The sequence below is a fragment of the Epinephelus lanceolatus genome, chromosome 10 (genome assembly GCF_041903045.1).
Source record: "Epinephelus lanceolatus isolate andai-2023 chromosome 10, ASM4190304v1, whole genome shotgun sequence".
In the NCBI taxonomy this organism is placed as follows: domain Eukaryota; kingdom Metazoa; phylum Chordata; class Actinopteri; order Perciformes; family Serranidae; genus Epinephelus; species Epinephelus lanceolatus.
Genome location: NC_135743.1, coordinates 13,807,191 through 13,823,409, shown reverse-complemented (window position 1 = coordinate 13,823,409; position 16,219 = coordinate 13,807,191). Strand labels below are relative to the sequence as shown.

The 16,219-nt window shown below is 40.6% G+C and overlaps 1 protein-coding gene across 1 annotated transcript; it reads left to right on the top strand.

The window, feature by feature from the left end:
• Nucleotides 1–2,417: 2,417 nt before the first annotated feature.
• Nucleotides 2,418–4,163, top strand: LOC117265581 (uncharacterized). Its single transcript, XM_033640140.2, has 2 exons — nt 2,418–2,542; nt 2,804–4,163. Exon 2 carries the CDS (start codon nt 2,816–2,818, stop codon nt 3,404–3,406), a length of 591 nt encoding a protein of 196 aa, XP_033496031.1. The 5' UTR covers nt 2,418–2,542; nt 2,804–2,815; the 3' UTR covers nt 3,407–4,163.
• Nucleotides 4,164–16,219: the final 12,056 nt, after the last annotated feature.

Sequence of the window (16,219 nt, the reverse complement as noted above, 5' to 3'; positions counted from 1 at the left end):
TTAATTTGATTATAAGACTTCCAACTAACTGCATATTTTGTGGCACTACATGATTTTGCCAAGTAGGACATGCTCCTGGATCGAGTAAACTTGCCAATTGACTAGAATATTATTGAGTTAGCTTGCTAACTAGGTAGGCAATGCTAACGCATAGGCTTGCCAATAGGCTAGAATACTGTTCACTAACATTAAGTGTAATTATTATATAATTCTGCAGTTGCAAAGACCTGCAATGGACACATTTTCCCTCCTTTGTCATAGCCCATTCAAAAGAATGTTTTTGCAAGATTGCAGTGCTGGTGCCAATCCAGGACCATCACTGCCATAATGATCCTGGATAATTTCCCTATGTTGATCCAATACCGCCATCGTCATGTTGACAATGGATAATTTGTATATGTTGATCTTGGACCATCATTGCCATGTTGATCCTGAAGAGAATTGCTAATGGTGATCCAGGACCATCACTGCAATGCTGACGTTGACAAAAAGAGATTATCCAGAATCAACGCGGTGTTGATGGTCCTGGATCAACATACACAAATTGTCCAATCAATTTGCAATCTTGCCAGACAAAACAGAAAAAATGTTTTCATGTCATTGGCTATAAAAAAGGAGGGAAAATTTGTTAATCGCAGGTATTTGCAACTGAAAAATGATATTATCCTTGTATCTTTGTAAGTTAAAAATGAACTAGCCTATTGGCAAGGCTAAATTACTTATTTAGTAAGCTAACTCGCTAATATTCTAGCCTATTGACTAGCTTACTTGTTAGTATAGCCTACCTACTTAGCAAGGTAACTCGTTAATATTCTAGCCTATTGACAAGCTTACTTGTTAGCATAGTCTACCTACTGAGCAAGGTAACTCGCTAATATTCTAGCCTGTTGGCAAGCTTACTTGTTAGCATAGCCTACCTACTTATCAAGCTAACTCAGAAACACTGCAGTAGCTCATTTTATTCATTGTAACTGATGATTTTGTTCAATTGTATTAACTTCAATTTGGAAAAATAGCTTAGCTCAGAAGATGTACAAAGGATTTTTGAAAGAAGCACAGTATATTGCTATGTTTATTTTGGTATAACTGTCTGTGTTTGTAGCTGTATATTTAACTTTTATTTTGCTTAGCCTCGCATCACCAGGCTCGTTTTTATTCACTCTGAATTCTGTCTGGATTCTGGTTCCGGTCTAGACAGTGGATGCGGAATTCACCAAATTCACCAAAGTAAAAGTGTTCACCAAAGTAAAAGTGTTCACCAAAGTAAAACTTTAAATTCTGGCGCACCATCGATTTGGGGTGATGAGGGGTGTAAGAAAATCGATTAACTTAATGGCTTGGAGCTTTTCTTGTAAATTATATTCTTTAAATTAAAAGTTTCACTGCATTTTTATTAGCTTGGTGCTTTTATTTTGACGGAAAGGCGCATCCATCGAATTCCGGATCCTGTCTCACTCGCCCTGGTTCCGGTTTCTTACCAAAACGGCCACTAACGGCCCCAGACTATATTTTGTTGCCTGTCTTGACCAGGAATCCCTGGCAGAAAGGTCTTAAACAACAATAATTTGTGATTACACTTAGATGTGAGACTTCAACATTTTTTTCTTACTTTATGCCAGAATTTTAATCATGTGGGTGCAGAAAGAAACGAGAGGGATGAGTTTGTGGATTAAAGCCTGTTGTGATGCAGTGCCAACTGGCAGGCTTACCTCAAACAGTGAACAGGCTGTGGCAAACGATTGCAGTCCTTCCTCTCACTGGCCAACAGAAACAAAGTGGTGGACATTTTCACACCTGCTGCAGGGAGACAGAAAGAAGGAGGAAATTAGATATTTGATACACAATTCAGAGTCACCAATTAACCTGCATGTCTTCGGACTGTGGGAGGAAGCCGGAGTACCCAGAGAAAACCCACACTGACACAGGGAGAACATGCAAACTCCACAGAACACACAGAAGGGCACCCCCACCCTGATGTCTCTATTTAAGCATGTTTAGCAAAAATATGCTGTACATAACTCTATCTATTTATACAGTAGAACAATTAATTATTGTATATTTATATAAGTGCAGTGGAAAGGTGAAGCATAGATGATGATAATTCAACTGTTTCCTATCAGATTATGAGGCTTTCCCATGTTTCTTATTCCATGACTACCCATCTTACATGTAGATGTCATTGTGAAGACACGTCCATCATCATTTTTGAAGTCCTAATGATCCAAACTAGTTCAAATACATAGTAAAAGTTACTACACGTAAAACAAACACAAACAGCAGTGCCGTATGTCCAAAATTAGCTCACTGGGCCTTGAGCAGGTATTTCTGGCTGTAACTGGATCATGTCCCTCCATGCTCTAAAGCACAGCCGTGTGGACAGACTCAAGTAATGCACACTCACACACACACACACAATTTAGGCCACTCCCTCTCAAACAGGAAGTGAAATGTGGAACCGTAACTGAAGTACAGAAGAAAGATCTCACATCTGGAGCCTCTAGGTCATTTGAAGCTCACAGAGGCCTCCACTGCTGCCAAAAAGGTAGGGAAGTTTTCTAATCAAGCAGCTGTTTTCCACATCCTCTCCTACTTTCATGTTTAAAAACAGACATACAGACAGAGACAGACAGATGGGCAGCTGTGGCTTTTTCAGACTCTGCTCTTCAGCACACACTGTTTGCTTTATTACGTGTCACATCATTTAGTTGGTGAAACAGAAGCGGTAAGATGTAAAAGACTACTCAGTGAAGTGTGAAGTGTTTGTGTCTTCTGCTATGACTTCATGGTGTCTGTTTCACTCTAGGACTGCTGGGTAATGGCTGCTCTCAGGGTTTTCCTCACTCTGGCTGTCTGTCTCCTGTTTGGTCATCAAACGTTTGCCAGAAACGACGCTCCCTGCCAGCTCTCTAAATGGAATAACAGCTTCAACACCTTTGTCAAACGCCACATTCGCTCTGGTACTCCTAATTCTCTGGACCAAAATGAATGGCACAACTACATCAAGAATAACGGTGGCTGTGACAGACCCACCCAGTCCTTCCTCCACAAAAGCGAACTGGACAGGGTGAAGGCCGTCTGCACTAAAAAGGGGGGAAAGGTGTACAAGGACAACCTGTGCATCAGCGAGCAGCCTTTCACTTTTGTAACAGTGAGGAGTTATCAGGGAACATGTGGTATCAAGAGCGTCCAAGAGGAAACCAAACATCTGATCCTGGCCTGTGAGGAGCTCGGCAATCAGTGTCTGCCAGTCCATTTTGAGGGAAACCCTGAAAATGTAAAGCCAAATAACAACGCCAGAGGCTGTCAGGACCCGGAAACTCGTGCCAATGCTCCCAGCTTCAAAGCCATGACGTGGCTCGGGGTTTTATCAGTTCTTCTTGTTTTTATTTATGGCTATCAGAATTAACTTGAGGAACTAGATGAGACGATAATTCTCACAAACACATCTGAGAAGTGTTTGCTTTTTTTTTTTTTTTTTATATTAATCTTAAATCACCAACATGTCAACCACAATTTTTGGAAGAATTTGAATTTTTAAAAAATGTATTTTTGTACCACTATATATGCTCATGCCTGTGTATCTGTTTATATCTCTGAGAGATCATGAGAGGGTTGGTGCTCTTATGGCTTTTCATTTTATTAAAAGTTACAGTGGTAGTGCACAGGTGGCACAGAAATAAAGTAATTTACTGTGCTGTGTGTATTTTACATTAAAAGGACATGAATGAAACTGCAGCACAAAAGGGATTTAAATGCATTTAAGTTATGGTATGATTTAATGAACATAAGATTTGGAATTTATATACAATCATTTCAACCCTGATTTCTTTTCACTGCATTGAAGTTGATACAGATCACTGGACAACTTAACCCTCACCATGAAACATGGTGTGTGCAGACAAGGTCTGCAATAGACAAGAGGAAACTCTTAAGCTACACGTTATAATCAACATATTATGTTGATATAATCAACATATTATGTTGACATATTATGTTGATTATAATGTGATCTCTTTTCTGCAGAAATCAGGTTTTGTCTTAATAAGACAAAACCTGATTTCGTGCAAGTGTTGGCTTCCTCTTTGAATCATAAATGTTCTGAAAGTCACAGCTCACATGAGCAGCTTGTTCAAATAAAGACCACAAGTACTCAACCAAAACCACTTTGTTGTCAGTTTCCTAAACAAAACCATGTACTGGGAGGTAGTGATTCATATTTGCAAACAGCGAGTGATTCATCTGAACAACCATGAATAGGAACTGCAGAAAAGAGATAACAAACTCAGTCGTGCTGTACCAGACACTCTGATAAGATCCTGCTGGTTCCAAACTAAACCAGTATCACTGTCTTAGTATTGACTTAATGATATACTCAAAGACTGGAGTCCAGATATACAACGCAAGTGTTAAGATGAAGAAATGGCATAAGTTAAAGGGACAATTCACCTTAAAATCAAATATACATATTTTTCCTCTAACGTGTAGTGCTATTTATCAGTCTAGATTGTTTTGATGTTAGCGGCCAAGTGTTGGAGATATCAGCTGTAGAGATGTCTGCTTTTCACACTTGGCTTTTGGTGCTCAAAGCGCCAAAAAAACAAACAAACACAGCAGCAGTCAGTACGTTTACATGCACAGCTTAATCGAGCTATGCTCAAAATTCGATTTTGGCATCTAATCGGACTTCTGTCCTTGTCCCAGTTTACATGCAACTGAGAAATTGAATTACTGACAGGAACGTGTCCTCTTCCTCAACACTAGGTGGACAATATGGCCCCCTTTCCGGTTGACCTATTACGTCACTTTTTTTTTCGAACAGCAGCAAGATGGATAATCGTACAGCTTCGTTCAACTCGTACGTAATGTATGTGTTACTGATTGTGCAGATAAGGTGCACGCTATCCCTCGTGGTCATGGTGATTTTGAGAGGCAGACAAGAACGCCGTATGCTGTTGGAGGGCTACAACAATAGCATGTCTTGTCTGTTCCGGGGTCATACGCCAGCGCGGGGGGTGTGGAGCAGGCAAACATGCATTGTCTAGTTTAACTCCGATTACGGCGTATACATCCCGGAGAAAATCGAATTCCAATTGCATTATCTGTGTGTCTTAATCGGAGTTGGAGAACTCCAATATTAGTCGGAGTAACGCATTTACATGCACTTCAGTTGTCCAGTTATAGTCGGATTAAGGCAATAGTTCATTTTTTTCAAGTGTCATGTAAACATACTAAATGTCTCTTTCCAGAAACAATGACCCTCAATATACTTTACAGACCTTGTTGTGAGCAGTTTCATGTAGGTACTATTTTCTCTCTACTGAATTACACCCGTAAACCGTATCACTTTGCAGAAAGCAGCATGCACCTCATGAACCGAGGACTCAAGTCAAGTCAGTTTTATTTTTATAGCACATTTCATACAACAAGAGATATTAGAGAAATATTAGAGATGTGCTTCTGGGTGTTAAGATCAGCATCTAAAAATCACACCAGAGTTTTTGACATAGAGGACACCATTAGTTATGTTGCAAAGCTTGTGCAATCATATTTTCATCATCTTTAAATATTTCAAAAATACAATCAATTTCAACTTTTTAAAAACACAGAGACAAATTTATACGCCTTCATCTCCCCACGCCTGGATAACTGCAACAGCCCCTTTTTTTTGCCTGAATCAAAAATCTTTTCGTCGACTCAAGAACGTAAAGAATTCAGCAGCCAGGCTTTTAACCAGACACATCACTCCAGGTTTAGCCTCTTTACACCGGCTCCCAGTATGTTTTAGAATAGATTTTATGATTACTAATTACTAATTATTTTTAAGGCTCTTCATGGTCTCTCCCAGCTATATCTCCGACCTCTTAGTAGTACCATACGTGTCAGGAGGTACTTCGAGGTCCTCAGGCAGCAGAGGCCTTTTTTCTGTGACAGAGGTCCAGCTGAAAACTTAAGGAGACAGAGCGCTTGCTGTCAGGGTCCCAAGACACTGTAACAGTCTGCCCGTAGAAATCAGGTCGGCCAAGTCAGTGATCTTTTTTAAGTCCCTTCTTAAAACATACTTTCATCGGAGAGCCTTTCCTGATTTTACTTGAGTCTTAAGTTCATTTAAACTGTCCTTTATTTGCTCAGTTTTTATACACCAACGCGTTTTTATCAGTTCTTTTTAAAGTTTTCATGTCTTGTCTGTTTTAATTATTGACATTTAACACATTTTGTAACCCTGTTTTGAGAAGAGCTTTATAAATTAAGATTATTATAATTACATCTTGTGCTGCCACAGTATGGGAGAAGTACTCGTGAAATGTATTTTTTTGCACTTTGAGCACCACAAGAAGAGTGTCATCTAGTTCCATTACGTTGGAGAGAAGGCAGACATCTCTGAAGCTGATATCTCCAACACTCAGCAACTTGCACCAAAACAATCTAGACTGATAAACAGATTGTACAGCTGGACTCAAATCTCTGAGTGTACCATTAAGTCAATATTAAGACAGTGATACTGGTTTTGGGTTGGAACCAACAGGACCTTATCAGAGCATTAGGTGCAGCATGACTGACTGTTATCTTTTTTCTATGGTTTCGTTTCACGGTTATTCGGATAAATCACTCCCCATTTGCAAATATGACTCACTACCTCCCAGTACATGGTTTTGTTCAGGAAACTGAAACAAAGTGGTTTTTATTTGAACAATGGGATGAACTGTCCCTTTTAAAAGCATCTTAACAGCTGATGAAGTTAAAATTAAAGCAGAAGTTCAAGTCATTTTTCTTCACTTTGTACTCCAGGGCATTTTATCTCTGCCTTGGAGCACATATGGCACACACACACACACACACACACACACTATTAATCTGCCTCAACATGCTGAGACTGTTATCACACAGATGATGGCAGTGTTGCACAAATTTGTCGTCAACCAAGAGAGGTAAAAAATAAAAAGAGTCACTTTTCCATAACTTTACAATTTAAACTGTGTTTAAGATGTGTGTGTCTAACTGTGGAGGTAGGCTGGCGTTTGCAAGATTGGTTTGTTTGTTCATATCAGCTGTTTGCTTTCACCAAGTTTGAATATTTAAGCTGAGGAATTAATCAGGCATATTTCAGATGGATGTTTTCCATGACTTTCTCTCCTTTCCTCACAGATTCTTGAATGTCTATCCAAGCTACGGACCTACATTGACTTATTCTCTATTCCTAAAACCTGATTTTTAATCCTTTATGTGGCTGGATTAACTGGCCTGGTGCACTGGGACAAAAAAATAGCCCCCTGCCTCTGTACATTGTTTATGTATTAGTAATAAGTGATTAATCTGCAATGAGTTGATGAAGTGCAGATTAATTTAGTAAAATGCAGCATGTAAGAACAATATGTACTGAAGTAATAAAGGCTTTAAAACTGGATTTTAATTTAGGGCCCCTCTACAATGAATAATAATCAAACTGTCAGGCTAAAGAATGGAGCTATACGAATTGTAAATTGATTGGATTACTACACATAAACCAACACACTATTCATCATTTTACATGCTTTAAAACATTTGTGATCTAATTCAGTGGTTCCCAGTTGGTCCAACAGGGTCCAGATCTCTCCTCAGTCCACACAGTTTAATATATTGAACGGCGTCATACTTGTGTTTGGCCATGTCGTCAAGCTAGTTTGCTGTCTCAGTTAAGTAGCTGTCTGTTATTCACTCACTCTACGGTAGGAAATGGCACTTCAAAATAAAAGCTCTGATTAGGAAATTTGCTGTACTTCAAAATACAGCGTGTTTATTACAAACTTGAAACATTTGCACGTCGCTTGCGGTCCATTCAGATTACACCTGTGAACCACTTTTGGACCACCAGTTGGAAACCACTGATCTAGTTTATCTTAAACTACACAGATACAAAGCACTAAATCATTTGCTTCCTGACTATATTCAGAGGTTGTTTGAAATCATTTGCAAATTGAATTTGGGTCAATAGGTAAGTTTAAAACTAGAATAACTGTCTTGTGGTGAAATGCTTCCACCAACCAGTAAAGCTGCAGTTACAGCTGACTGCCATGTCCTTACAGACTCATACAGTATATAGCCATGGCAGCAGAAAATGCTTCAAATATGGATGTTAAATCATGGATGCTTCACACAGATCCTTCCCCCAGCAGCACAGAAGATCTATACAATCAGCACAGTTTCAAGATGTACACCAAAATGTCACCAATTCAGTATCTAACCAAATGTCTCCCCTTCTGTTCCTGAGATATGGCATTGAATAAAGGCCAGAAAAGTGTATTTGAAGAGCATTATGATGTCACAGTGAAGCTGACCTTTGACCTTTTGGGTATAAAATGTCATCACTTCATCATTTTATCCTATTAGACATCTGCGTGAAATGCTGTCATAATTAGCCTATGAATCTGAGAGTTATGGCCGAAAACATATTTTGTGAGGTCACAGTGAACAGATGTGTGTCTGTTGAAGGGGTTAACTTCTGAAATTGCTGAGCGGGAAATTATAAATGTATAGTTCATTTTGCCAGTTTAAAAAATGTTTAAAAATACGGTGGTGAACAAATATATAAAAAAAATGTATTCAAAATGTTTGTAACTTTGTTTCTGTTTTTTTGTTGTTGCATAAAACCACTAGTGAAATGGTTGCTCATTAGAATGGGTTATGTCAAAAGGGTAGGTATACTAAATTTAAGCTTTAACCTACACAATTTTTTGTTGTTTTTGCTTTTAATTTAATGCCGTACTGTCATTTCTTCTTTGTTGTATGCATTCTTTTTGGAAAATTGTTAATATGGACCAAAATAAATTAGGTTTTACCTTAAAACCTTAATCAGTTCGCCCTGTGAATTGCTTGCTATTGTCAATCTCCAGTTTTTATAATTAGTTTAGTTTACTGACAAGTCAACAGGTCCAGCTCATATAGAAGTTTAGGAGCGCCCTCTGCTGGACCAAAAGGCAAACTACTTCAGATGGTATTGTGCTCTTTTTGACTGTACAATATTAAACAGGTGATTAAACATTTATTTTTTCCAAGTTCAAATTAAAGTTTGAAGTTCTGATAAAAAGTGACAACTCCAAACAAACTAATTTTTACAAACTTATTGAACCTGAAGTCTTTGGCCCCTCTGATGGTCTGTGGCTGCAGGGCACTTTCCTGCTTTGCCTGGTTGCTAACCCAGCCTCAACCTTTTTCACTGTCTAAACTCTGCTGTAACTTTGACCTCACCTTATTTCATAAAAACCAAGTCCCAAACAACTGACAATCCCTGGAACAACTGGAGGTTGTCACTCTGCAGGTCTCACAATTACATTTCTTAAGTATTTCCCCAGAGCATTGGGAGATATGCTGAAACCTGATCACCTCTTGTCTGAAAAGATTTTTTTTCTGAGGCAATGAACCTGGCTGACTTTGCTTTAAAAGCTGATTATGTTGCCAGCACCAAGTGGGGAAAAAAAAAAGTTTGCGAAATGTCAGTCTCACTGGAGCAGAAGATGAGTGATGAAACTTTAGAATCCAAAGTCACCAAAAAGCTCTTGTACTGGCTGCAGGATTGTAGCATGCAGTTGCAGCACAAAATGTTAATTAAATTATTTTTGGTGCACAGTGAAGCTCCAGGCAATGACTGCACATGTGTGCGAGCTGGTAGTGGTGCTCACAGATGATCCCTTTGGAAAGAATTGCAGCCCTGATCTTATAAAACTTATTCAATTTTCTATTCTGACACGGTGCATCATTTTACATTCTGTCCTTTTCTCTGGAATTGGCTTATATAATTTTTTGCCTTATGATTCTGTTGCAGAGTCAGAAAAATAGAGGTATTTCTTTTTAGGTTTTTATCCTGTCTTTTTCTTAGAAATCACAGGCTGCACCTAAACTTGTTTTTTTTCTGTTTCAAGGGGCACCAGGGAATGATTTGTCCGCTGAGTGCCCTTCAAGACAATTAAAAATAACAATAAAACCCATAAATATGTCACCATTTCGTCAGGTAATTCTGGACCCACAGCAGTCACGCACAGTAACAGTGACCAGAGGTTGACCTCCAGTGAAATATTCAACCATGGCAATTCCTGATCCATGACATCATCATAGGGTCACGCACACACACTCAAACACATGCACATTTAGCTGCAAATAGTCACATTAAGACACATACACATGCTGACTGCAGACACACACACGCACACAATCATAGCTGAGGAAAAGGCAAAAGCGAACAACAATCGTTGACTCGGGTCAAAGAGGAAAGGCGACGGGAGAATAAAAGAATGAGTGCAGAGTGAGAGGCGGTGTGAGGGTGGAGGGGCAGAGCGGTATGATGCAAGAAGGAGGTGTGACTTGATAAAAGAAAAAAACAACATGGCTGCACTTTTATTGAACTTTTTTGGCGGTTTATAGAAAAACAAAACACATGGACATCAAATAAGGTGAAAAACAGCAAGAGTATGGGAACCAGCGCTTGTTTTTCTTCTCAACTTTCCCTCATTTCTCCTCTTCTCCTCTTCACTTTGACTCACTGTACTTCACACGACTGTCCCCATGGACGTCTCTATCTACATATTCAACCTCCCTCTTCTCAATCCTTCCCTTCTGTTGTCCTCTATCTTTCTGTCGAGCATAAAGCCATTCAGCATCCTTCAGTCCATACAATGCTGTTTTACAGTGCTGCAGCGCCTCAGAGGGCCTCGTGGGCTCGTTAAACTGTAGGTGGCAGCGGCAGGGTGGGCAAACTGCAAAAACAGAAGGGCAGTTTGGAACATGAATGGGGCCAAATTAAAGGAATACTTCACCCACAAAGTGACCATTTGTGTGTCAATTACTCACCCCCTGTTACCTTGAATTCATAAAGAAAACTTTGCCTTTCTTGCAAGCCTTCTGGTAAACAAAGAATCCAAAGACAAACTTTCACACAGCTCGTGCAGTACAATCCAAGTCTCGTTTATCTAGTGGTATGTTAAGCACCTCCCAAACACATGCATGTTCACTAAAACCTTACTATTTAAAACACAAGTAACGCTCATGGGCAAGCGAGTGCGTTTTAACTCTGCTTGTGCATTCCAATGAGTTGCCCAGGCCCACTACTATTTTAACTTGAACAAGAAAGACAGAGCATATCATCCTGGTTTTAGTTACACTGGCTCCCAGTGTCTTCAGGATTGATTTTAAAGTTCTTTTACTTGTTTACAAGGCTCTTAATGGTTTGGGACCAGCGTTCACTACTTATTCTTTGTCGTTTAATCATCCCGCACAGACTCTTAGATCTTCTGCTGCTAGTATTTAAATACAAACTATCACAGGAAAAAGAAAATCAGCAGCTCAGAGTTTTTAACCATGCACTGAAATTACAGCATTCTCTACTCAAGGCCATAAGAAATGTCCCTTTTTTTACTGTCTTGTTTCTTTTTCTTATTATAAAGCACTTTGAGCAACACTCCCTGAATGGACGGTGCTATATCAATAAAGTTTATTATTGTTATTACTCATCTGTGTGTAAGACTGTTGATACGGAAATGTTTTAAATAGTAATATTTAATTGAAAATGCATGTGTTTGGGAAGTACTGATCATATGACTGGATAAAAGAGACTTGGTTTATACTGCAGGAGTTTGTAAATGGTATTTTGATATAGCTTTGCTGTGTTAAACATGGACCCCATTTCACTTAATTCATCAAGAAGATTTGCTTTTTTCAATTCTTTGCTCACTGTGGAGGCATGCGAGAAAAATGCAGTGTTCCTCAGAATTTCAGTGTAACACAGGGTGAGTCACCGATGTGCAAATGGTCACTTTGTGGGTGATGCATTCCTTTAATTTGGTCCCATTTATGTTCCAAACCTTCCTTCTGTTTTTGCAGTTTGTCCACTCGGCCGCTGCCACCTACGGTTTAACGAGCCCATGGCCCCTCTGAGGTGTTGCAGCACTGCTAAAAATAATTTCCACCGAATAAACTTTTTTAAACATTAATTATGATTGAGCACTTCTTCAGCTCCTCTCCTTCCTGATCTAGCCTCTCTCAGCTCTTGCACTCCTTCCGTCCAGACAGACTCATAACAAATGAGCGCGATAATTAGAACCACAAAGAATCAAGGGGGCGGGAGGAGAGATTTTAGGGGTTGGAGGTGGTGGGGGTGGGGGTGGGGGGGTGGGGGTGAAGGACAAAAGGAATAGAGTGTGAGTAATACAGGCGTCTGGGTGCAACTGCCCAGGCATCTGGAGGTTTAGTTTCATGTACACAAGGAGACTCAGTTGACTCATGTGCGCGCGCACGCACACACACACACACACACACACACGCACGCACACACACACACACACACACACACACACACACACACTCCACTCTGATGCTTTAAATACAAAATTCCACAAAGCTGACCTGGACCTTTTTAGGATTGCAAACATTTCATGTACAGTATTAAAAACAAACAAGGACACACTCCTACACACGTACGTTCTTTGACATTCAACTTTCAGTCTCCTTTCTCAGTTCCTCTTTTCTTATCTTTCTCCTCTATGCTCTTTAGTTTCCCTCACTCTGCCTCTCATTTCCACTTATGTAGTTAAACGCTGCCATCTCCTCTGGGCTAATCAAACCCACATGGTTTTGGAGGGTCAGCATGCCAGCAGCCAACAGTGCTGCACACACTTTTGGCTATAAATGTGACTGTGTGTCACTGTGGCTGTTTGTTGTGCACGAATGTTGTGCAAGTCACACAGAGCGGTGGGCCACAAATTTTTTGGCTTAGGACCCCTTAAATTAAAACTGTGTCTCCTGCTGTATATGCCCATGAGGTGTGAGTGATTTCTGTGTTAGACTGCAGCTTTTGGAGACTGAGAAGGCAGAACTGTGCAGTTTTTCACAAGAAGGGAGCAAGGGATTAAAAGAAAAAGGACACCACTTTGTGTCACAGTACAGTTTTCTCTTTCCTCCCCAGTGAATTTGGTCCGGACCCTTCAGATTTATCGTATGACCCCTTGGGGAGGTCCGAATCCCCCACTGACACCGAAGTAAATCATGTGAGAAAGATACTGTAATCGTTGCACTTTTGTCTGCATGCCTGTGCACATCTTGCCCTCTTGGCTTCCTCAGAGGGTAAAGGCCACTGATAATGACTTCCAGGAGTTGGCGGCGGGGAAGGCCAGGGTCAAGTTCACATCTGGGATTACCAGGGTAACTGGGGTGAGCGGTTTTTACTGGAGGTCATCTGGATGATAAAAGTGGAGAATGCCACTGAAGTGTGACTTTACTATGGGCTGATCACATATACTTTCACATGCACGAGTTCCAACTTGTGAAGACGAGTTGCACCGTTTCAAACATTTCGATTGCAACATGAATGTGATGAGGGCCGCAACTGCAAGAGGACACCACTGTACTAAACACACAGCAAATGTTGCATGAAGTGTCATGAGGTGCAGTGCATGTAGCTTCCCATCCGCACTCAGATAAGCTCTCTCCCGGACAATAAATAATCTGTAGACAGGCTGGAGGTTCCACAGATATGGTTCAAATCTGTGTCATTTGAATGAGGAGAGGAAATAGGAAACAATAAGCAGCACAAGAGGAAGTGAGCGTAGAGATATTGCACAGTTCACCCCGGGGAGAGTGCTGATGCAAAGTTCAGCCTGATTTGAATGAGACAGAGGCCCTGCAAAACCAAAGAGACACATAGAGAGAAACAGAGTTAACTTTGGTCTCTCTATGGCTGCCACTGGATCTCAACGTCAGATTTCATGTTTTTTTTTAAACTATTAATTTGTTGTTGTCTGTTTAAATTATCAGTTAATTAATCAGTAATTTCACTGATCGTCAGTGAGTCAATATATATCAAAAAGGATTGCCAAATTTTGTAAAATGCCCGAAGGGATCTCCTCAGAGAGAATCTGATCCTCTCAAGCCGAATGCACCAATATCAACATTTCTAAAGTGACATAATTTTCAGTACAAGCCAACTTTGTCATCGTGGGGTGAAGAGGACGGTGGAAGGTGTGTCACCTAGGTGAGATGCCTGCTGCTGCAGACTGTAGAAACAAAATTAACTAATACCATATATAGACATGTACTATTCTGCTTCCTCCTGTGTATAAGGCTTCATTGTACTTGAAGTGAACTGTGTCCTTGGAGAGTTTTCATTTGTGTATGAGAGGCTTGCTTTATAGCTGATCGCATGACAGTTTTCAGTTAACTTTTGCTCTGCACGTCCAAGTTTAAATCATATTACGTGACTGAATCTGTGATTCTTTGTCAGACCTACGGAGGACAATCCAGGTGTCAGAACTCTGACCTGTCAGCTGTAACAGATTAACTCTGTTATGACTCTTATTAATCTGTCCACTTTATCAAATAACACAAAAGACAACTTGAACATTTCACTCTTCATGTGTTCTCATCTGCCACCACACATACCACTGCTGACCACTGTCTGACATCATCAAACAATAAAACTGGTTGCTTTTTCACGAGTTACTGCTGTGTTTCCGACAACCTTTCAGCCCCCAAGCGTGAGTGTTTTTTTAGTGACCTGTCGCTGTTTTTCCAGCTGGCATAGTGCCACGAGACACAGTTATTTTTTACAGAGAGATTGCTGTGTCTCCAGTGGGGGACAGTGCCCTGAAAACTGGGCATTTTAAGCCAAAACATGATCCCTTTCAACTGTAACCAAGTGGTTTTTATGCAAACCTAACCACGCGTTAACCACGGCATCGTTGAAATGTTAAGTTTTAACATATCTGCTACATAATAATGTGCACATGTAAACATAAATTGTCTTCTCCAAGCAGGGATGAAACAGTGCATGCTGCAAGCAAACCCAGTGATGCTGCTGGTCCCTTGTCCTCATCCAGAGTGACACAGAGTCTTAAGCAAGCACTTTGAAGATGGGCTGCTTTTGCACCACAATAAAGTAGAACTTGGTGAAATGATTTTAGGGTGTGCATCAGAACATTTTCAGCACAATTAAACAATACTGATAGCCATGATAACTTTGGTCACTGTAACCGTGATAGTAATTTTCATATTGTTTCACCTCTATCTCCAACAGTTTAAAACCCAGGGAAAATCTAAAATAATACTGAGAAAAGCAGCAAATCCTTGCAGTGGAGAAGCTGGAGCACTATTACATGTAATTTGAAGTATCAGAATTTCAAAATGAAAAACAGAACATCCTGTGTTTATTTCTCTCGTTGAGTGTGATTTTGCTGTGAACTCTGGCTGCTAAGAGTCAAACATTACTGTAAACATGTCACAATACTCTTTGTTTTGCCTGCACGTGGTACAGCCTGTGAACCTCTGCGTTGGCAGTTGGAGCTATCAGTTACCAACCAGGTTGTTGGTATGAGAGAGAACAGAGAGACAGATGAAGATGACAGAACAAAAGGAGTGAACAGTATAAGGGCGTATAACAGTGTGAAGGGAACATAAGGAAATGAAGATGAGTGAAATAAAGTTGGCAGCGGAGGAGCAAACTAATACCTCTCACGCCTCCAAAGACAGAGGAGTCTCTTTACATTTCTGTTGCCTTCATTCCTTTGCTGTTTCTCAGCCTCTCCATCTCTGTCACTATCTGTTTGCCTTTGATGTGCCAGCTCTCGGTCTCCGTCTCTCTCTGCTGACTCACTCTCCCTATCCTTCTCTCCACAACAATGAGATAAAAAATGACCTGCACTCTAGTCTCTAACTTCTCTTTCTTCTCCCCTCCATCCTCTTCCCTTCTGTTTTCCCCTTCTTCTCCCTCTCTTCAGCGTGTTTGAGGAATGTGTCAGAGCAGCACAAAAGAACAAAAGCTTGACAGGAGGAGGAGGAGGAAGAAAAGGAGGAGGCTGAGGGGGGAGAAAGTTGTGTGAGGTAAAGGAGAGGCAGAAAGTAAAAGGGGGAATGGAGGGAAGGAATGAGCGGAGAGAGAAAGGTTGAGAGGAGCAGAGCACGGTTGAGTGGATGTGAATGCTGAGCGGTGCTTTGTCATCACGTGCTGACATGCAGCATCACACACATTTCAGAGCTCTTTATCAAGCCCCCTCTGGACAGCACGCACACAAGATGGGTGAGGCCGTCGCTGTGCTATATTGCACGGCTGCCTGTTTGATTCAGCGGCCTTTGATGCATTTCTTGTTGTGTCATGGTAATATGCTAATGGCCTGCAGTGAGGCTGAAGATGAATATCCCCAACGTTAGACAGCTCTCTATTGTAACCTTTGTGTTGGCATCAGTCACTTTCAAACTGGGGGCA

Coding starts and splice junctions, on each gene's coding strand:
- LOC117265581 (XM_033640140.2), top strand. CDS start 2,816: ATGGCTGCTCTCAGGGTTTTCCTCACTCTGGCTGTCTGTCTCCTGTTT.